Source organism: Plectropomus leopardus, chromosome 12 (assembly GCF_026936395.1).
Source record: "Plectropomus leopardus strain MGB_pleo_1.0 chromosome 12, ASM2693639v1, whole genome shotgun sequence".
NCBI lineage: Eukaryota > Metazoa > Chordata > Actinopteri > Perciformes > Serranidae > Plectropomus > Plectropomus leopardus.
The window spans coordinates 24,894,699-24,918,279 of record NC_142187.1 but is presented as its reverse complement, the minus strand read 5'-3'; the positions used below and the strand labels follow the sequence as shown (position 1 = coordinate 24,918,279).

Sequence of the window (23,581 nt, the reverse complement as noted above, 5' to 3'; positions counted from 1 at the left end):
TAAAAATAACAAGTTTAATGATAAAATACTGTTTTTTAAACATTTGCATGAGAAGGGCACTTCTAAAATGTCAAATAAAAAAAAAAAACACCGTGGTAATAAACGCGAGTGAGTCAGTGGTGATATTTCGGTACACTGATAACATCATTTGAACTTTGATTAATGTCCATGTTACAATCTCAGGTTGCAGCATGTAAGAGCAACATTTTGCCTCCAAAACAACAAATTTACACAAAATGTTGAAGCATGTCTGTGCGGAAAAGTGTTACAAACTAATGAGGTACATTCGTTTTTACAGAATGTAATCTATAGTGTTTGGGAGTTGTTTGTCTCAATAGGCTGGAGTAATCAAAAGTAATGAACCTATTATGAGCAGGACCTCTGAGGGCCCGGCGTGGCATTAAGAGTGTGGCACATAAAAGGTTTATTAAAGGAAATTAAGGTCCATCACTGCCACACCTGCTCCCCTATTATAAATGTATGACAGGTCAGTGCCTTCAATCACAACAGCAAACGAGAGAGAGGAGTCATGTTTCCCATTACCAGGGAAAAGTAACAGCATATCCTATGACTCACAGATTTCACTGGCCTGTGACCACTATACGCCACCATCAGCCTGGAATAATTATGTTTAATAGGTTTTATTTGGGACCCACAAGCAACAGCCAGCGAGAGTGGATGGATTTTAGCAACTATTTTTGTCTAAACACACACAGCGAGGTGCTGTCCGTACTTTAATGTCATTATTTAGTGTCATTACATTTTTGTTCACCTTTAAAACTTTTTCCCCTCCTCTAACGTTTATGCATATTACTGATGTTTTAAGAGCTCTTTGTGATGTTACAAACAAAATATCTCCAATAATCTATAAAGTCTTTTGCCATTTCTATTAAAAATGACAAATACATTCAAATCTGTGGCTCACATGTACGTTGCGTGTTTTTATTTCCAGATGGATTCTGAAGGTGAGGAGCAAACCCTGAAAACATGTAACAGTAGCACAGGTGAGTGCGGCTTTTCAGTTTTAGTTTGCTTTTAACTAAACACACATGCACACACACACACACACTCCACTTATCGCCATGGGTTAGGGGTATCGGTTCAACAATCCAACTTTATAACTGTCAATTTTATGTATTATCTTACCGGTCTGAAGAGCACTGCACTGCCATTTCATTATTCAGAGGGGAATAACTTCATTAAATTGGGAACACTGGCTCAAATTAGTTAAGGAGTGTGTATATATTGTGTGATTGAAAACCTCTAGACTGGATATGTCATTATGCAAGTGTTCAGGGCCTCTGAGGCCCGCCTGCTCTCGCCGGAGCTATTACTACATCTGGGGAAATTCATGAAAAGTGTTATTATTGGTTGTGCTTCATGGGAGTATAGGGGTAGAACTTGTGAATGAGATTTACGCAGGGCCCCTGGGAAAATTGATTTACCCTTTTAGATCATGTTGTCAACGTTGTCAAAGGATGAGCTACCGTTGGCGTCGCTGAGAATGAAAAGCTTTTCAGATCAATGACGAGACCACTTCTCCATCCTTGTGCTGATTACACCCGATGGCATTGTAAAAGAGAATAAAATCTACGCTTATAGGCGGCATAACGCAGTATTAGCCCAGGTGGTATCATCCCAAAATCATTATCTGCAAAATAAATATTTACAGAGTGTTGTAAAAAATTTCATTAGCCCAAAAGTAGTGAGTCGGCTTGAAGCTTTGATGGAGAATATGCCGACAGATGCTGTGCCACTGTAGTGGAAATGTAAACATGACGTTTTATCTGTTCTTTTTTGGCCTTTATTTCACAGGGCTGGCCGACTGCATCACGGAGACTCACAGGTGAAATTATATGACGTGAATTTTCTCATCTTCATGCCAAAAATGGAAATTTTTCTTCCCAGATTACTGATGTTATTCATTAGAGAGGTTTAACTTCATAAAAGAAAGTCTCCAATTTTAATGGCTGGACCTTTGAAACGAGCCAACTGAGGCCTCTGTTGACCCCGCTGTGCCTTTTGTCCGTTTCCCTCTTCCCTCCAGCCCATATGGGTCCATGGCGAGGAAGAGGAGTGCTCAGGAAGGGGTGCAGGGCGCCCCCGTCAACAAGAGAAAGTCCCTGCTGATGAAGCCCCGCCACTACAGCCCCAGCGAGGCATGTGAAGAGGAGAGCGAGGACCTGGCACCGCCACAGGACAAAGAAGAGCTGAGGAACATTGACACTCCAGCAGGTAAACAGATGTCCTGTTGTTTTGTCTGTTTTGATGAACAATTGACGCTGAATTTTAAAATCCCATCTGTTGCATTCATATTTCCCTCCCTCTGCCATCAGCCAGCAGCCGCAGTCATTGTGCAGTGGAAGTGAAAGACTACACTGCTGGGTCCACATTAGTTGTGTCTCACGTCCACAAATTGAAGTTTTGACAGCTGATCTGCCATGATATTTTTGGCGTGGCTTTACCCTCTTTTGATGAGGCCAGATTTCAGACCCCTCATCTGTCCTTTTTCAATAGCCAGTCCAAAACCCATTGAATCCATAGAATGACACACTGAATGGGGGAGTGGACCAGCTCACTTTGATTTAAATTAAACTTCCTCCATTCTTTTAAACTGAATTAATATTGAAGTCGCCTTTTGTGAGGAACAAATGAGGCGTCAACATTGCTTGGCGTGTGTTCTGATGTGGTTTTTTTTTTTCTTCCTCTTCTTTTTTTTTTTACTAAACCACAAAAACATTTTCATCAACAGCAGTTGAAAATTGTTTACTTTCACTTATGCCACTGTCCTTTTCAGGAGCGAAAATGTTTTCTTTTTTCCTAATGAATTGAATTTTGTGCATTTTGGCAACAATGCCCGTGGTGTACATGTGCATTCTCGCCCACTATAATCTGCACTGATTTGGTATATTTTTAACGATGTAACTAAGCAACAAACGTAATTGTCCCTTTCAAAAGCTTTTGTTAGGCCCTCTAACACAGTCTAATACATAATTAGGCATAATGTCTACAGCTCATTATAGTACACATGTGTGTAGTTAAATGGACCAGGAGAGTAGCTCACTGAATTGTGTGGATTCGTTGGAAATGGAATTTATTTGTTTCCTGGGTTCATATTACATTACAATTATCTAAGTAATTCACTGTGCGTCGTCAGTTTTTCCTTTTGTTGTTGTGTATTCTTTTTCTTTTTATCATCCCGTGTTGATTGACTGCCGTATATTTTCCTTAGTTGAACCTGATATTCAGTGGACGAGCTTTAAAACAAAACAAAATACTGCCAGAATGAATGAAAAAAAGTGAAGAGTGTCAAATGAACACGGATATTGATAAACAATTTCAGAACATATTTTGCTGTTATTGTCAGATTTGGGGGCTATTTTCTGTAGAAAAAAAATTGGAAAAGTGGACTGGAGGCAGTAAGATTTTTTTTTTTTGCTGTGGGATGCTGGTCATATCTGCATTTTAACAAAAAGGGAGAAAAATAAGCCTCTCGTTTGGTCGAGCCACACTGCGTTCAACTCCAGCCAACTGCAGCCCTGCTGCAGAGTGCTGGTAATGGCTATTCTGGAGTACAAACTGTTCACCTGTTCCAACACACAAACCACCGGAGGGATCCAAGTTTTTTTCCTCCATCTCTTTCCTTTTTTCACTGCACTTCTGTGTCCCTGTGTTTGCATGTGTGTGTATGTGTGTGTGTGTGTGTGTGTGTGTGTGTATACGTCTTTGTGCTTGTCTGACTGTATGCGGCTGTGTCAGGCCGTGGAGTCCATCTGGATGAAAAACAAAACCCTTGTTGCTCGCCTCATAAATGTAAATACGTGTAACTGGCTTTAATTTCTCATTCAACAGGGTTTGTCTTTAGACACCTCTTTTATATTTCACAGCAGGGAGACTGATAGTGACACACTGCAATGCTGCAAAAATGCAACCAGACATGTCAAATTCCACCGCACAAAATCATATATTCGCGAAAACAGTTTGTCTTTTTATTAGCGCCACATGTTTTATGTTAAAGCTCTTTTGGTGAGGATTAAGTTTTTGTGCTGCTCCCATTAATAATAATGCCAGTGTGTGATCTGATTCTCACAATCCATCTCTATCTCTATCTATCTATCTGTCTTCTGTTAAAATATCTAATGTCTGGCCACTTAAGAGGATCTGGGCCCACAGAGTCCAGCCTGCTCAAAGTAAAAACCCTCACAGCCCAAAGAGCCTTAATCGAGCATAAGTTTGACTGGTTTTGGAGGATCAAGGGAGATTTTGTTGAATCAATCCAGATGATAGCTTTCCATTGTTAATCACTGACCATGACTTTATATAATCAGTGGTGTTAATAAAGTGTTGTTTCAGATGCACTTAGGATAACCCTCTTTGTCTGTTCCACTGATCAGACTTTCGCACAATCTTGTGGCTTTCTGTACATGTGAGCAGGATTTATGCTAAAAGATAGACGCCAAGAGGTCACTGCAAATTAAATTACTGAGAGCACTCAGCAAAATAAGCCACAGGAAATAGATTATATAAAAAGAGTGTAAAATTTAAGAAGAAATGCATGTTTGTTTTTTTAAATCTGCAGTAATGGTGCTAAATTGATCATATATATGACATCTTATCACAACTACAGGGATTTTAATGAGCCACCTTCCAAAATAAATACATCTTTTAGTTGATTGAGTTTGAAAAGAAAAGTTGAGTCAAAATAAGTTTTTGAAGTTAAACCAAATTCTTGTTTCTTTTTACAGTTTCTTCTGAGTTTTATATTTGGTGTTACATTAAAAAAAAAAAATGTGCTAACTGAGCAAGACCTACAGAATGAGTAACTTCGTACAAACAAAGGCTATATCATAAAGAAAACGTTTTAAAAATATTATGCACACTGATAAACAAATTAAATTTACTCTTAATACTTTGACATTTCTTCTTTTTTTATTCATCTTTCAAGTTGTTTTTTAAAGTACTGTTTGTTTTTTCAAGCTGTTCATAACCACTTTCTTAAAAAACTGCAGGTGAAATAAAGATAAAAGTTCTTATCAAAATTAATTTAATCGCTTGTATTTTCAGTAATTTTTTGGTTCATGTTCACTAAGCGAGCCGTGGGCACAGCTAGCTGTTGTGCTTCTATCACTTTTTTGTAACCAAAATTGTCAGTTTTTCGACTGAGGTGTATGGTTGGCTTCTCCTAAACCGTGTCCTGCCACACAGACAGCAGCAGCTAACAGAGATTTCTCTCTTTTATCTGCATGTTTGTGGTTTCCTCCATCTGTGTTTTCAGGAATCCTCTTCACTTTTCCTCATGCACATCTCAATTATGTGATTTTAAATCAGTTTTTGTGTGTGTGTGTGTGTGTGTGTGTGTGTGTGTGTGTGTGTGTGTGTGTAGATGACAACATGCTGCTGCACTTAAAAATACACATATTAATTAAAAACTGATGTTGACTGTCCACCGCACAGTAAATCCCTCTGTAATCTTGTCCTAAATCTTTGTTGGGTTGTTGCTCCAATTGGAGACGGAGGAAGAAGAAAACAATTGTGTTTCTCATCTCCAGGTTTCATGTTCAACTAGCAGACAGAAGCGACATATATGTTATCTAAAATATACTTGAGGAATTGCTTGGAAATCTTGCAACCTTATGATTATCATTTCTATTGCAACATGTGTTCTTCTAAATCCTCTAAAAAAAAACATGTTTTTCTCAAGATATTATTTGTTGAAAAGTAACAGAAAATCTAAAACCTTTAAAAGGATTTGGAGAAGATTATCGAGGACACACAATTCTTATTCTGCATGTGACCGAGGGGTCACAAAAGAACATGTTTGGTCTGTTATGTTCGGAAAACACATAAAATAATAAGTGTTTTCTTGTTGTTGTAGATGGGAACTTAAGTTCAATCAATGGAGTTGCCTACAAAAATGGCTGCCACGATGCGGCAGCAAAGTCCAGTGATTCTCTCGGATGGTCAGAAGTGACATCCGACGGCTCTCCGCAGTGTGAGCCGGACACATCTGAACCTCTGATGGACGAAGATGATGAGGAGCTCCTTAATAATGAAAGAGAAGACCAAAGTCACGACAGGATGAGCGGTAAATCGTCGCCACGTAGTCCGTACGAAGACATGAGGGAAGCCGAGTGGGAGCCTCTGTCTCTGTCCGCCAAGGTGAACGGCTCTAACTGCAGCCCCTCCAGAGTCTCCGAAGACCTTTCAGTCAGGAACGGCCTCGTGAAAGAAGAGCCACAGTCAGATTTAGGTGGTGCGATGGGTAGGGCGAGTATTTTTCAGGCTGAGGCTCTGAGATACAGGCCGCTCCCTGCAGAGGAGGACAGTGAGGGGGAAGCGGAGGCGGAGAGGCCACCGCAGCTAGACGGCTGGGCTCTGGGCCTCCATGAAAGAGGCCTGGAGATGGGCCGAGGGAGGGTGAACCTCAGCCTGTTGGAGCAGGCCATCGCTCTGCAGACAGAGCAGAGACAGGTCCTGCACCACGCCTACAGGGAGATGGACCGGTTCCTCTTGGAGCAGATGACCAATGAGAGGAGGCACCATCGGATGATGGACATGGACAGACTCAACTATCATGGAGGAAAAGGTAACAACATGAAGCGACCTGCGACATAAGATGATCTGAAGAAAAGGGGTGTAACGGTACATAAATCTGGATCAATGTACCTATTGATTCAATGATCAATGAGCCGATGTCATTGATGCAGAGTAAAAATATTAATACATTGTGGTGCGCGACAGTTCACCTGGTAGACCAGGGGCCCCGGATAAAAATGGTTATGTCCTTGCCATAGTTGCCACAGGTTCGATTCCAAACCATGGCCATTTCTCTATCTCCCCCTTTCATGCTTGAGTTGCCCCGTCCAAAAACGGTGAAAACCCCAAGAAATAATCTTTTTTTTAAAAAAAGAAAAAAACATTTATATATATATATATATCGTCCAACCCGATCTGACTCAACTCGTCAAATACCAAAGCTTAGTCCTTGGCCTTTGGTGTCAAATATGGACCCAAAAAGGCACGCTTTAATGGCAGGTATGAGACACACCGCAGTAGATTTTGACACTCTGAGCAACTATACCAAACTATGATGTTTTTTTCTAAACCCAAGTATGTGCTTTTGTTGCTTAAACCACAGGAAGTAAACTTAAAAATGAAGTCATTTACCTGTGTTAAGTCTGAAAACAGACTGCATACATTAAACAAGAAAAAAAACTGTACATTCCCTGTGAAAACCGAAGTTTATTTTGAAAAGATATACACCACATAATGGTATATTGTCATGCCAACCCTCAAAGTCCAAAACCAGTGCTGAAGGGGTGCCCAGAGCATCATAAATTTACTTTTTGGGCCACTGACAAAATGTAAGTATTTGACAAGTTGAGAGACAGATCAGGTTGGATCGTCATCTGTAACATACACCTTTATTTTGAAATTTCCATGGCATGTCTTTGTCGCCATTTGCGTCCAAGTGCACCTGATCCCTAAGCATCCAAACAGTGCTAGGGGCCCAGCGCCAGGCAAACAATGGCAAGCAGCCAAGAAAAAGACAATGAGGATATCGTCTCATATTGATAGGCCCCTGAATAGAATCGAATTGAAGCCGTATCATGACAGACTTTACTATATTAGCAAATATTGTTTTGTTGTCCAAATAATCGATATAACATCATATCCTACAATCCCTACCAAAGACTGTGTTACCAAAAGTGATCAGTATGGGAACGATCAGTTTTTCACGAATGTACTATCATCCGTCGTACATCAGACAGACCACTTGTGATTTGGATGATTGGGCGCTTTGAAAAACATTAAAAGGAATAAAAGAAGCACAGGCAGGGGAGGGGGGAAATCAGAGGGAGGAAATCCTCTTAAGTACTAAAAACATTTTGGCAACAAGTGAAGTAATAAATAAACAGACTAAAATAAAGAAGAACAAAATTTTCTGATGGAATTGCTACTACTCAGAATATTGGATTTTGATAGGAATCAACTGGATATTTAACCATGACCATAAGTCTTAAATCCTCCTAAAGTACCTCTCATGTTTCCCTCTGATTCTTCAAATGACTGCAGCTAAATGTGTAATCCTAGATGTAATCTTTCGATGGATGGGCATTAAGAAGTGAATGTTGAACTGCAGCCTTAACTAAAATGACAGATTAAAAGATGCATTTTGTGGAAAAAAAAGTATCTAGCTTTGCATGATATTTCAATCTGTTGACCTATGTACAATATGTAGACACGAAAGTGCATTTTATATTTCACTTCTACATTTCTTGATAAAACAAAGACAGAAGGGCTTTGGTATGTTCAGGCAGCATCACAGTGGTTGTATTATTTTTATTTATCCTGAAATCTTTTTTTACTTTGTCCACAGATTCTCCACGCACAGATAAAAAGGACATTAAGTGTCCAACTCCAGGCTGCGATGGCACTGGTCATGTGACTGGCCTGTACCCACATCACCGGAGTTTGTCTGGGTGTCCTCATAAAGTCCGAGTTCCTCCAGAGAGTAAGTCACACCAGCAATTCTGTGTATACAGGCTGTATAATGGATGATTTATACTTATAAAAACTGCCAGTTGTAGGATTCATAATCAGTCGCAGTAACTGAAATCCTCTTAAACCCAAAGACAAGAAAGACCTGCTTATACATTTAGTTCAATTCAAAGATGTGCACAAAACTTTTCAAATAAATTTAAAGGATTTCCTTTCTCTCTCTTTTTCTCTTAATGTGCTGTAATGTGTGAATATTGAATTCTTTTTTTTCTCCCCCCCTCACATTGGCGATTGTTAAGTCATTTCAATATAACTCAACAAACATTCGACATTAAACAGTAATGTTACAAAAGGAACAGAAAAAGTAATTAACTTTTTCAAAAAAGCGCGTGCTCTTAGACTGGAGGCAGTATTTGCAAATCAAAGGGCTAGCTAACGCAGCATTCAAAAATAAATAGACAACTCCAACAAACTAATTGGAGAATATGTACAGAAAAGAAGTTTCTAAGGATACAGAGCGGACCTTTAACGACGCGGTTGTTTTGAAGAATATAATCAGCTGTCTTGTTACGCTCCTCTTTGCACTAAGCTATTTACATTTCAGGCACATTACAGCATTCCTCACAATGAGGAAGCCTTTTTTCCCCCGGTTTCTGTCTCTGTAGGATCTTTGCTCTATAGGCACTAATGTAGCAACCAGTTACATAAATCACCATTGACTGTTTGAAAATGTATTTGTTTTAGTTCCAAAACCCTCTGAATATATATGTATTTAGCCTCTTATAATCTTCAGCTTCATTATGTCTAACATGCAAAATTATTTCTTTCTGAGCTTATCTCCTCTCTGTGTCCTTGTCCCTTCAGTCCTGGCCATGCACGAGAATGTCCTCAAGTGCCCTACACCCGGGTGCACAGGAAGAGGCCATGTCAACAGCAACCGTAGCACCCACCGGAGGTACGTCCACAGCAGAAAGCCATTAGAAATCTGCACCCTGTTCATCAATGAGTTACAGTATTCGGCTAATGTATTTGTTTTCCTCCCTGTCCAGCCTCTCCGGCTGCCCCATCGCTGCTGCAGTGAAAGTCTCCAAACCTCAGGACGAGAGCCTGAAATGCAGACAAACACCTGACCGCTCACCGAGGTACAGCACCCTGCCAGATAACGCTGCGGATTTTCACCACTATCAATGTGGTCACATGTGCAGGACAATAATTACAACGAGCACCCAGAAATCATAACCAGCTCTGGAGTGGACTGAAGTTGTAAAAGCGTAGCTGAGGTTATGCAAAAAAGTGATAAACACTATTATTGTTGAGGAGAGTGTGGGATATTTTTATTCACTGATCCCAGCTGAACGCACAGTCTATTTTGAGCTTTCCAAGCAGACAGAAGCAATGGTTGCTGGTCCTGTGAGTTCCTCTCTATTAGAGATGATAAAAGAGCAGAACTCTTTGTTCCCTGTGGATATATCATGGGCAGGATGCCCACTCCTACTATATTAATTAGTCTGGCAACCTGGCTGTGGATCTACAACACACATCAGATCCCAGACTCTATGTGTACAAAAGCACTGGCATCCCTGAATGGTTCAAAACAACGTCTATACTTAACCGCTTAATATGAGCTTGTTGGGCACTTGTTATTTCACGAGGTTTGCACAATAAAATTAAGCCTTTTTTTCTCCAATTTGTCTCCTTGCAGAGCCATCGGCTTGATAAAGAAGTTCGAGATGAACCAGTTGAACTACAGGCTCTCTCATCCAGTAGCAGCCTTGCAAACGAGCCTCACAAAAGACATGGACAAGTACAGCAGAATCCGCTTTGATTACGCAAGCTTTGATGCACAGGTCTTCGGCAAACAGCCTCTGATGGGGACCAACCAGGACCAGGAAATGTCACATTTCCCCGACTGTAAGTTTCACACATTTTACAAATGAGTTAATTAAAGGTGAATACATTTTTTTTGTTAAGTTTTATTGATTGAGGCCTTATTTCTGCCACAAAATTAATATTTGTCCACAAAAATCATGAACCTACATGCAAGTTTTAATCACATTTTAACCCTGTAAAGCCTGAACCATGAAATAATAACCAGAAAATTCTAATTTAATTTTTAAATTGATGTGTTTGTGGCCCTTTTCGACAAAATCTACAAAAAAAAAGAAAAAAAATTTGCATATATGGAAATCGTTTTGTATCACATTTGCTATGTCAGGCTTTTACGGTTATTAATTGATCACAAAAAAATATTTTTTTAGGAGCAAATATATACGTTTGATATGCAATGCAACAGGAGCACTTAAACTGTTTATCTTTTTTTCCCCCCAAACAGGAACCTTTTTTTTTTTATTAACATGCATGTGCATACCACTTTTTATTTGTGCAAAAAAACAAGTTTCTGTCCTTTATATTTCCCTCAGAAGGTAAGGGAAAGTCATCCACACTCTGGATGCCTCCAGTTTCTAGTTTGTGGTTGTAACGTTTCATGAGGCTATGATTATCTAAGAGTCACAATAGATCATTTTATACAATGAGGTAAAAACTGCATACAAAAGGATTTTTTTTTTTTCAGGAGAGAATTTAGGGTGAAGGATTGCAGGACTCAGTGTTTGCTGTTAAATTCGACTAATATCAACTTCCAACTTATTTTTAATGTACTATCGAGTTTTGGTCGTAACACCTGGTGTCTCAGTAACTATATTATCCGCTAATTATTTGTCTTTTAGCACCTCAGCAGTATCCTGGCTTCCTTGGTGCTCCAGGTGGCCGCTTGCCCACCTCTGGTCAGCACAGCCCGCCGAGTCAATTCAGAAAAGAAGACGGTCTCCAAGCAGCAGCAGCGACAGCCGCCATCCTTAACCTCTCCACTCGCTACCGGAAGAACATGGAGGCTGTCGCCGGCCGGCCCTTGGCAACCTCCACAAAGGTAATCAAATTAGACCACTTGGAAAGGTATTTAATGTGGTCATTTTAAAGGAACTCTGATTTGTGTATAAAAAGGGAAGACATCAAAAGACAGAATTTGGCAAAGGGAGCATGGCGCTCTGGTGGCAGAAAAACAAGGAGGTTTCCTCTCCATAAAGCTTTAATGTAAACAAATGAAAATTTGTGTAATCACATCAAAAGAAGAAATACAATCAGCCTTCTTTCCCAATTACAACTACTCGTCTATTTTTTTAATAAAACATGTGGTACTGTATTTTGTTTCGACATCAGCTGGCATGTAAAAACCCTGAACTGTTGTCTGAAACTGCATCTTGCCCGCTGCAGATGGCAGAGGATATTTTGCTTAGTTATATGATCCAGGATAGGCTGTGTGTCTACACCAGACAGCATTTAAGAGCATTTTAATGGATTAAGCCAATCAGCTAAAGGAGTTAACATCTGAAAAGTTTAATTCACACAAAATCCAAACTCTTCTTGGAAATGCACGCGGGTCCAAAATCTCTTCGGCTGTCGTTTTATCTCCAACGCGCCATTGTGTTCGGCTTTTTCCAAACTTCATGATTAATATTGATCACATTCTGTGGGTTACATACGTGCACACTGTACTGTAGATGATTCAAGGTTTCCACACCTACACAGCACAGATCCTTGTCTCCCAGCTTGTTGAGCTGAGAATGTGGCCCCGTACCAGGTACCAGCCCACTGAATGAATAAAACAGTGTTAGCAAGTTAATCATCTGTTCTCATTTACAGCTTAGTTGTCTTGGAGAGACGTACAAAATAAAGAACAGCTTTCAAGTCTGAAAAAAAAGGGGGCCATATTTAGAGTGTTATATGTCGTCGGATGCTTTAACTTATCTGCATATGTATATTATGTGTCGAGATATCGCGCACAAAAAGCACCATAGCTGGCCTTTAAAGTGTGAACACAAGCCGATTTTACTCATTTAAAAGTCCGAGACACTGAAATTACATCATTATTAGCAAAGCAAAATTTAAATCTTGACTTGAAGTTTTTAGTTGCAGCTAAAAACAACATTAAAATCTAAATAAAAATCATAAAAAGTCATGCAAATCCTTTACACTGGTGTTATTTTGATTAGGTGCACACGTCTTCGACTGGATAATTTAAGTGGACAGCCATGTAAATTATCCCCTTTAATTAATTTAAAAAGCTCTCTTTTGTTACAAAAAAAAATAATGATGTATAGGCTCTAATGAAACATATGCGTTGAATAATTGGTTTCATTTATGGAAAAAGGATTTCAGCATTTAATGAGGTAAAACTTTTAATACCATAAAACAGCCATAAGTCATCATGCTATTGCGTTTCAGCACAAAAACGACAAACACATCTGTCAGCGGGGAAACTTATGCCACATTAAGCTTTTTAATTTTTGCTATAATAATGATGACCTAAAACCAGCAACCCCCCCCCCCAGCTGCCATCATGGTTGTGTGTCCTAGAAAACAGATGACACAGCTGTCACTGAAAAACCACACACTAGTGATTATTTTTTTGTGTTCAGCAGAATTAACGCTGGCTTAGTTTGGTACTTTGTCTGGTGTGAGATAACCACTGTATGTATTATTTAAATATGTTTGTTTGCTCCGCGTTTCAAGTCAGGTTTTTTGCGTGTTTACAGAGAAATGTTGTTGGGTTCAAGTTTACCATATCGCTGCTGTCATATTAGTAAGATGTCTTACTGTTTTATTTACAGTGCAATTAGAAAATAGCTTCTATTTTTATCCCCTGATTCATTTATTTTCATATGTTAGCGTGCGTTGATATGTGAGGCATACTTTGCTTATTGTATCCTTCTACAACATGTTAAATTAAATGCTGCCTTCAGGACATGCTCATAGAGGTGGATGAAAATGGCACCCTGGATTTGAGTATGAAGAAGAGCAAAGAAAATGTAAAAGCCCCGACAAAAACACCTTTGGACGACCCGCTGTCCCCTTCGGAGTCCAGCGCGGCCAAAGGCGGGAGCGTGCTCATCAGCCCCGCCTTCTACCAGCCGCTGTGTGAGAGAGACAGCTGGGAGAGCCCCGTCCCCGTCAACTTCAGCAAAGCGCACGCTTTACAGGACGCAGAGGTAAATACATTTAAAAACTGACACTTTGACTATGATCTTAAAATGTAAGATATGCAGTAAGTGCATGAAAATGTGAATCATGTCACCAAACAAAGAAGTTTCAGTCACACGGAGGAGAAAAATAACAGACTAAAACAAAAGACTAAAAATGGGAATTATGGTTTTACTGGTATGCAGGATTACAAAAACACTGAGCTCATGAGTTTGAGTCCCTCCAACACCCTCTTCTCTAAATTTCACTCAAATGTTTACATTTTCTATTTTTACTAGTTTATCTGTGCTAATATATTTTCTGCAAGTATCCTCTGAAACAAACATTAACTCATTCATTCAGTCATTATCCGTAACCGCTTATCCTATTCAGGGTCGCGGTGGGTGGGGGGTGGCTGGAGCCCATCCCAGCTGACAATGGGCGGGAGGCGGGGCACAACCATGGACAGGTCGCCAGACGATCACAGGGCTGACACACATAGAGACAGACAACCATTCATGCTCACATTCACACCTACGGCCAATTTAGAGTCACCAATTAACCTGCATGTTTTTGGACTGCGTGAGGAGGCCGGAAAACCCGCAGAAAACCCTCGCTGATGCGGGGAGAACGTGCAGAACAACTCACTACAACAACTCTCCCAGAGTTCTCTCTCTATTGTACCCAAAACTGTACAACTCAAATAAGTATCATGACACAAAAAACACTTAAAAGAATTACTAAATAAACTTATTTCCAAAGTGGGCCTCTATGTAAACAACAAGCATGATACTTGGAACAACTGAAAATGCGAAACTCCCCATCCCCCTTGCAACCTCACGCCCATTGTTCAAACCCCTCCCTTAAAAAAGTAAACCACCAACGCTCCCCACAGAGCTGTGTTAACATTTGTTTAAAAACAGCTTTTGTTTGTCTTTGTTTAATATGCAGATTACACGGTCCTTTCCTGGAAACGCACTATGGGTTTTTTTAGGAATAACTGTTTATAAGAGTGTAGGTTTTGTTTCAACACTGAGGGGACACATATGAAATGCGAGGTTTGGGGGTCCTTTACCAGAAAGTTTGAGCATCAAACAATTGATTTCTTGTTTTCTGGTCAAAACACTTAAAGTAGACAAGTGTAGTCTAACCATGTGCTATTATAGTGATATAAAATACCACCAGGTTACTAAAAGGCCCAATTACGATGTAGATATGGAGAATATTAACATCTTTTTTGACTGAATACCTCGATATCAAACCTTTTTTTTTTCAACATTGTGGGGACATGTCCCCTGAGTCCCCTCTAAACTTATGACTGCTTACTTTTCTGATTACATTTCCAAACATGAAGGTCTAAATGCTGTTTCAAGCCCTGTCCTCGCTGTCAGGAATAAAAGAAGATACTTAGTTTTCTACTTACTTTGTTCACCTACAAGTTGTAAAATCTGGTCTAAAAATAGTAAAAGTCTTCAAAACGTAAGTCCAGAATTACTTAAAGGAGTCAAATGGGTTGTTAAAATAGCTAGTGTAAAATATAAAATCCCCCCAGGTTGCTAAAATGCCCAAATTTGACATTTTCTAAAGAAAATCAAACATCACTATATTTTCGACTGAACACCTCAATAACAATTGCAACTATAATGTAGGGTTGACTACTAATGCTTTAAAAAAATACTTACACAGTGAGATTTTTCACAAATAATCCCCAGTAATTTAAATAGAATAGCTTCAACAGTCTGGAAAGTTTAAAAAAACTGACTTTACTGTAATTCCCAGCTTTCTCAGACAAAGCAGCATTGTTACCTGTCAGATCTTTAACTCCATAAAACATATTAAAAATGAATCTTACACTTGTCTTTAAACTGGTCTCCACATGTACAAGTGCCTGACTGAATCTTTCTTTTCTTTATGTTCAGATGTGGTATTTATTTGTAGTTCAGGAGTCACCACATTTGACCTGTTTTTTTTTAAATCATACGCAACATCTGGTGACTGCACAATCTTGTCTGCAGAAAAAAAGGAGATCCATACGTCATCATGGCTATACCTCATAAATGCTATGTGGATTAAGTATGACTTTAAATGGATGTATGGTTTACTACAGTATAAGTATCCTTAAGCATAATCGCACCCTAACCCCCCTGGGCTTGTGTTTTAAGAGTATTACACAGTGCTTTTCATTAATTATTCACTTTTAGGTCATTGCAGATCAGGTCAGGTTTGATATTTCGGACAGTAAGGGTTTTCACTTTTCTGTCTCACCAGGAGGATTACGATCACGCCTCCTTGGAGGATCAACACTATCAAGGAGACGGCAGCATGATGAGCCCAAAAGCCAAGCTGCTATTACGAGACGCAAAGAAAGAGCTTTTGAGGTGTGTTAAAGAATGAAACATGTCGAGGCATCAGTCGACTGTGTAATGTGAGTTAGCTGGAAAATGGTCAGAATTAGCGACAAAACATACCTTTGTTTGAATGGGACAGTTTGATATAAGTGAATCAAACTGGGAATGGGACAATTTATAATTTTATCGCGATAAAAAAACACAACAAGCTCATCTAGTAACCGGTATAGGGCTGCATGATATGCATAATATATATATATATATATATATATATATATAATATATATATATATATATATATATATATATAGTGATTATTTTGACAGATATTGCAATATGAGTCACAAGAAAAATAATATAAAAATGATGATGATTTTTGCTTTATCTGTGATTTTTTTTTTGCTCTGTCTGTACAAACATGCATGTTCCTTTACGTTAAAAATATGATTTGTATGCCAGAGCATCTCTGTAGCACCACAATGCTTTATTTATACTGGTTTGCTTTCAATAAATTATCAAAAAATTGCAGCTTCTGCGTTTTGGATTTTGCACTTGGCCATATTGGGATAATATTTTGATTAATTGTGCAGCCCTATCAGGATAATTCGTGAATATCGTGCTGCAGCACCTACAGAGACTGCTGGACAATAAACAATAAAAAAGTACTCTGCAAAACCAGGCTGCATACGCACTAATGTCAGAAATCGCAGTATTAATCAAGCAATGGTATATTTCAACACAAAATATTTCCCCTTTTAAACAGCTGAAAACCTGGATTTTTAGGATAGGTAGTTTACTATAAAAATATGTTTTTTCTGATCTGCAATGCAATAAAAATATTTGTTTCTTAATAAAATGTAAGTATGTCCAGTAGTGTGTCCAGATTCCAGTATGTTTTGGTGCAACTTTAAGAGTTTTAAGCATTTTTTCCATGAAAATCGCGATCATACCGTGAATCAGAATTAATATGACCTGAATAACCGTGACATTGATTTTTCATATTGTCCCATGCCTAGTCAAAACGCACTGAAACTCCCTGTGTTACAATGTAACTGGTATGTCTGCAGGTTCATGTGGAGCAGAAATGTATCTATTTGAAAGTGAGTTTCCTCCCTGTACATCAAGCTTTGACTCTTGTAGTTAGAGTGCATGCTCTGCTGGGTCTCCTCTTGAGAATCACTCCACAAGAAAAAGTAGGACCCTCTATAGTCTCCACAGCACAGCAACCCCCCCATCAGAGACATGATTAAAAACTGAATGTTGAGCAATATAATAATTCTACTAAACTTCCCGCTGTACTAACTCTTTTTTTCTTTATTTAATGCCCATGAAAAGGTGTAAAAGAAAGATTGAGTTCAAACTGTGGGAACTGGAGTAATCTGTGTATTAAACGCTTTGTGTTCTCCTGCAGCTGTCCGACCCCAGGCTGTGACGGCAGTGGCCATGTGACGGGGAATTATGCATCACATCGGAGGTACTGTAAATAATTATACTCTCATTAGCACCAGATAGCAGATATAAAGACAAGAGAAACAGTGCTGATTGTTTAATTATGTTGATACAGTAGCTTGTAGATTTTATTTATCTATTTTTTAAACACAGTGACATGTAAAAAGCTTTCTCGTGAAGAGGAGGTGGAATTGTATTTTCAAATGATTCTGTATAAATACGCTTTGAGACATTGTATTAAGATTATTTAATTCAGCTGTGATCAAAGAGTGCATTAAAGTGACTGTTAGCTCTTTATCCTCTGCAGTGTGTCTGGATGTCCCCTGGCTGACAAGACACTCAAATCACTGATGGCAGCTAACTCTCAGGAACTAAAGTATGTGTTTATTGTTACTAAAGGATTTTGCACATTAAACTAGGCAGCTTGTTTTTGCCTCAGCTCGGGTCAATGCTTCTCCTTTTCTTTCTGCAACACATTATGCATGATTTCTACACATGAAGTTGTTTTTTGTACTACCTTTTTCTGCATATTAGCATGAATGCGGCTCTCTGCTCGCAGTCTTTTGCTGTAAAAAGCACCTGGTCTCTGTGTCTCTCAACCTGCAGGTGCCCAACACCTGGTTGTGATGGATCTGGACATGTGACTGGGAACTATGCTTCGCACAGAAGGTAGCAGAGAAAAATCATCGCAACTGAGCATGAAATACATTTGTCAGATGCATGACATTCAAACAGATGGTGAAAGTCTCACTTTATGCTGCAAACATGCTGCACTTTTTGAATTCTTGTTTTTTTTATTGATTTATTTGGCTGCCAACTTCTTCAGTGATTAAACATTTATTTATGTAGATTTATAGATTAGCAAATTCAAACTCAGTAGTTGCTCATAGCTGCCTGTAACAATTTTTTTTATTTTGACTCTTAAATAGATTTCCTTCATGTTAACCCATACTGTCGCCAATCATTTTTAGCTTGTCAGGATGTCCACGTGCCAGAAAGGGAGGTTTGAAGCTCACACCAAACAAGGATGACAAAGATGAGCAAGAGCTTAAGTAAGAGGTTTTTTTTTTTCTCATCCCCATGCTGTCATGTTTTTTTGTTTCGAAAATAAAACAAGAAAACATTGTGGAAATGCGTCATGCTTTTGTGCCCGGGGCATTATACCTGGAGGCCATTAAGTTAAAGAAAGAAAATAATACTTCTCTTGTCGCAACATTAGTGAATTATTTTCTGAGGATTAGCAGTGGGATTTTTTCAGGGTTTTGTATTATTTCCTATTTTCTGAATGGGATATCTGGCTTATTACTCTTCACTGAGTGCTTTCTTTATAATTATAGTATATTAAGAAAATGCCCGCTCTGATGACATTGCACTCATTTGCGGCTTAATCATTGTCTGTGAAAGTGTTATTGGAAAAAAAAAAAATAATGTAATTGATTTGCAGTTTAAATCCAAAGTCAGATATATGAGCCGTTGTTTACTTATACATCTGGACACAGATTTTTTCTTTTTAATTACTAATGCAAGGGCATGAGCTTAGGAATTAGACTGGAATAGATCTCATACACATTAAGAGAGAAAGGGAGAGAAAGGGGGAGGGTAGCAAATGTCCCTAGATTATTGTAAATAGTGGGCCATATGGCATGCCTCCATTGTCCTAGTGCCTTGCATCAAGCTACCTACCTGTAGTGGATGTAAGTAATGGGGCTGGTGTTGTTTTGTCCTCTAAGTGCTGCTGCTGCTGCTGTCGAGTAACAAAATGCTGAAACAGGCTTTTTGCAGCAGCACTCTACAGCATGTGTGCCATTTGTATCATCTCAGGTGACCTTTCACCTTTATCAATAAGGGAAGGGGTTAGCCACCTCCAAATTACATTCTTTCGCATGAGGGGATACATGACAATTATCTGTAATTCATGTCACTCCATTACTGACCTGCAGAAAACAGGCCCCCGAAAATGCAACTCTTAATGATATTCAGCGTGACTTGTGCTTATGTTTTTGAGCACAAACATAAAAAAATAACACACAGTGAGCACTCGTCCAAACTCAAGTTTCAGTGGATTAGCAACTTGTAGTAAATGCGATTATTTTTAGTTTTGGCGACTTCGTTTTTAATCAGCATTTGGCTGGATTAATCAACTTAATGGTTAACCAATCTTCCGGTCTAGTTATTGAAAGAGATTTTTTTTTTTTGTTTTTAATGATGTTGTTATTTTATGAGCAGTTAAATGTTTCTCTGCAGCATAGAGATGTTGTTAAAGGCAAGTTTTCCCTGTGTGAGTCAGCTGTGTTTACATGTACGACTGTGTTTCTCTGGTAGGTGTCCAGTAATGGGATGTGACGGACAGGGCCATATATCGGGAAAATACACATCCCATCGCAGCGCAGGCAGTTGTCCGCTCGCTGCCAAAAGACAGAAGGAGTCGTCCATCAATGGGCTGCCCTTTGCCTGGAAGGCCAATAAACAGGAACTGCCCCATTGTCCCTTGCCTGGCTGCAATGGCCTTGGACATGCCAATAATGTGTTTGCCACTCACAGAAGGTGAGGTCGCCTGTCCTCCATTTTATCTCTAAACAATGCTGCTGGTCGACATGTTGCATTCTTTACTCTCGTCCACAATTTCTACTCAAAGTTTGGTCGCTAAAAAGTTGTCATTTGTGACCTGCTAAACTAGCTTGTCGGGTTGCCCACTCAACGCACAAAGCATCAAGAAAAAGCACTCAGAAGACGAGATGATGACCATCAAACTGAAAGCCAGCAGTGGTAAGACACTCTGACATGACGTGTGTGGGGGGGGGACATCTCCCTCAGTATTTAGAACATATGTCTTTGTCCCTGCCAATGAGGAATGCCAAGACGTCTTACTAAATTTACAACATTTACACCATAAATGAATGCAGATTTGTGCACTTAACCCTACCTACATTTTTAAATTGAAGCATTTTAGCAACCTGGGGGATTTTATATTCAACACTTTTTTAGACTACATTTGTCATCTTAAGTATTTTTGGGGACTACATTTAACTACTCAGACTATTTCTAGACTATATTAGGTCAACAAAGTAAATAAACAAATAGAGAAGAAAGTATTAAGTAATATGAAAGTAGCAGCTTTAATTTTGACAGAATTTAAGACATTCACACCATAAATGTAGAAATCAAGTGTTGTCATATATATCCATATTTTCTGTTTGAACATGATAAATCAGATTATATGCTTCAACTCAGGTGTTGAAAACAAAGAAGATATTCAGCATTTGGATCATGAAATTAAGGAACTTAATGAATCCAACATGAAAATAGAAGCAGACATGATGCAACTTCAAACCCAGGTAAATATCTACTCTGGCAAGTTTATTTTGAAAGTACAAAAATGATTTGAGATCTATGCTCGCTCAATTTGACTTTTTTGTTTCTCTTTGTACACGAAAGCAGATCTCGTCTATGGAATGTAACCTGAGGACAATTGAAGAAGAGAACAAGATGATCGAACAGCACAACGACAGCCTTCTGAAGGAGCTCGCTCGCCTTAGCCAAGCTCTCATTAACAGTCTAACAGACATTCAGCTGCCTCAAATGGTACAGTAAGCCTTGACCACAGACTCCACTACAACTCATTATATCTTACCTGTCCTGGAAGAAATCTCATTTTCTGTGAATTGTCATTTTCTGCTGTGCTGTTTTCACTAATAGTCAAACATGTTTTTGTTGCAGGGACCCATCAGTGAGCATAATTTTGAAGCCTATGTGAACACATTAACTGATATGTACAACAACTCGGAGCATGAATACTCTCCAGAGTGCAAGGCCCTCTTGGATAATATCAAACAGGCTATTAAGGGCATCCATGTTTAAGCTGTAGAGCTACCAAGAGGTTTCTTTGACTTGGGATAATGGCACTAGATAGCTCTATTTTACTGAAGAGTGCTGGCTTGGCTGCATGTATAAGACAAGGCTTTTGGAAATGTGTTTGGCATTTCCCGGTAAATACACTGCACTGAGAAAATTACCAGCCAGATTTGTAATGCTTTTACTGTTTCTGCATTCACTTGATATGTTTATCCTGGTGAGATTTTTACCCCTCTTGCACTTAATTATTTTGTATGGTTTGCTTGATTTTAATCTGTATGTGTTCATGTCATTCTTATATTATCGCTATTTATTATTATATTTGTTCATCAGTGTATTTATTTCCTCGATTTTTATTTATTTCTTGAATTGTAAATGCTTAATATTTGAGAAATCTGTTCGACTTTCTGCACATTGTAAATTTACATAGAAGCACATTCCAGTTTCATGGCATACTTTCGCCACCTAGTGTTGAAAAACTTATATTATTATTATTATTATTATTATTATTATTATTATTATTATTATTATTATGATTATTATCATTAAACCATGAGTTGGATCTCCCTTTGAAAGTAAAAACCTACCAAAACAACTAAGCATTGATATTTTTAAGCATTGCTTTTGCTTTCTTTATTGGAAACTGAATGTATGGTAAGACAAAGTGATAAAAAAAAAGATGCAATGCAACTGTACTGTACCTTTTTAGCCAATAACAGCTGAATGCAACCAGGAAGTGAGCAAAAAAAAAAAAAAAAGCAACATCATTCGGTGAACTGAATGTCAGATACTGCTTTGCATAGCCACAAGAAGAGTGCAAATCAAAAATTCACTTTGTCAAGATGTCTTTTTTTTTAAATATAGATATTAAACTGCCTTCTGTGCACACACTCTGGGGTGTGCATATAGTATGTGCCTAAATGTATATGAATCCATAAAAGTATACGAGTACTATGTTTTGTGGTAGGACAGTATTATGTGGATGGTGTCTAATTTATTATACAGTACAATTATTTTCATAGGAGGAAACGTTCCTGATGACTGTTTAAATACCGCTGTCTCAGTAGCTGTGATCTCAGAGTCAGGTTTTGAAATATCACGACTGAGATTGAAAAGTCTGGTGTTTATTTTAACTTTTACGAGCATGGAGAGGGGAAAAAAATGATGGAGTGAATTAAAAAACAACAACATCTATTCCTGTTTTATCTTAAACTGCTTACAAGCCTTAACATTTCAACCAGTCTTACAGTTTAAATATTCTTGTAACGCTTGGGGCAGATTTGAGTAGTAGCTATTTAAAAAATATAAAATAAAAACAAAAAAAAGACTACCACGACAACTCGTATTTCGGTTTCAATCATTAAATGCAACACAAAAAAAGAAGAAAAAAAAGAACTCATAGACAAATGATAGTTGTTGGCTAATCAGTTGTTTGTTTGCATCAATTGCACTTTTGTATTTTCAATTATTTTGTATTTTTAATTCATCAAACTGCCCTTGACTTCAACAAAAAAGAGGGGACATTTTAGTCGCATCAAAGTTATTCCCACAAGACAAATTCAAAATAATTCGTTTGAGCAATACATTTTTCATTTCTGCAAAAAACAAGTCAAAGACATGTAGCCGAGGAAATTTCCAAAAGAAAACAAAAATGTAACAGCAAAAGAGCCAAATTACAGAAAAAATGAGACCCTATTTTATCCAAATACTCAATATGTTTTAAAAATCTTTTTCAAAATTTGAATCAAATTTAACTTAACTTTAAACTTAACAATCCTTTATTTATAATTTCTTATATTTAACTCCTATACCACACATTGTTTGCTCAGGAAGTTTTGTGAATAATATTTATTTTTTCCCTGTTAGTATTTGATGTTTTGTAATGTGAAATGCTTTTTTGTGGAACGATATTAGTATGATATGAAATTGTATTGTATTTTCTTTTCTTTTACATTAAAATGTAATGCTTTTTTTCAGTTGAAGTAGTTTGTAAATTGAAACTTCCTATTACTTTTACTATTTCATAATAAACAGATATGCGCTGTGTTGTACAGTTTGTGTATGGTAGAAATAAACTTTTCAAATGGTCGTGTGGTTTCTCAAAGCTTCTGGAGTCCACCAGCATTCAGATCTGAAACCAGTTAGGAGTGAAGTATCACATTTCCTGAAGCAACAGCATCACCTTGTGGTGAATATCAGGTATTACACGTAGAGTAACAGGGAGTGGTCAATGGAGTCGAGATACTGAGAGCTGCTGAGGTCAGAAAACAAATCAGGGGTTTCAGCTCAGATGCTGATCATGTCACTGCAACAGACATATCGTCCACCTCTCGCCTTCATTTTATCTCTCCACACTAATAAAAGCAGGAAATTACCAAAAAATACTTTAAATAATTCAGTGCACACTAAAGTTC

General features: G+C 38.3%; 1 protein-coding gene across 3 annotated transcripts in view; it reads left to right on the top strand.

Annotated features, from left to right (window-relative positions):
* st18 (ST18 C2H2C-type zinc finger transcription factor) overlaps positions 1–23,255 on the top strand; it is a 47,002-nt gene extending 23,747 nt beyond the window's left edge. For 2 of the 3 annotated variants that reach the window (XM_088085605.1, XM_042497089.2), the window contains 20 exons: positions 953–1,004; positions 1,816–1,846; positions 2,048–2,235; positions 5,876–6,586; positions 8,381–8,515; positions 9,367–9,457; positions 9,552–9,644; positions 10,205–10,413; positions 11,229–11,428; positions 13,302–13,547; positions 15,787–15,896; positions 17,278–17,340; positions 17,623–17,691; positions 17,922–17,984; positions 18,287–18,367; positions 19,638–19,859; positions 19,993–20,081; positions 20,547–20,650; positions 20,751–20,897; positions 21,033–23,255. In XM_088085605.1, coding sequence (XP_087941731.1) covers positions 953–1,004; positions 1,816–1,846; positions 2,048–2,235; positions 5,876–6,586; positions 8,381–8,515; positions 9,367–9,457; positions 9,552–9,644; positions 10,205–10,413; positions 11,229–11,428; positions 13,302–13,547; positions 15,787–15,896; positions 17,278–17,340; positions 17,623–17,691; positions 17,922–17,984; positions 18,287–18,367; positions 19,638–19,859; positions 19,993–20,081; positions 20,547–20,650; positions 20,751–20,897; positions 21,033–21,173 — 3,045 coding nt within the window. In that variant the 3' untranslated portion in view covers positions 21,174–23,255. The remainder of the gene's footprint in view (positions 1–952; positions 1,005–1,815; positions 1,847–2,047; positions 2,236–5,875; positions 6,587–8,380; positions 8,516–9,366; positions 9,458–9,551; positions 9,645–10,204; positions 10,414–11,228; positions 11,429–13,301; positions 13,548–15,786; positions 15,897–17,277; positions 17,341–17,622; positions 17,692–17,921; positions 17,985–18,286; positions 18,368–19,637; positions 19,860–19,992; positions 20,082–20,546; positions 20,651–20,750; positions 20,898–21,032) is intronic. The other variant, XM_088085606.1, reaches the window with a different exon arrangement.
* The last annotated feature ends 326 nt before the right edge of the window (positions 23,256–23,581 follow it).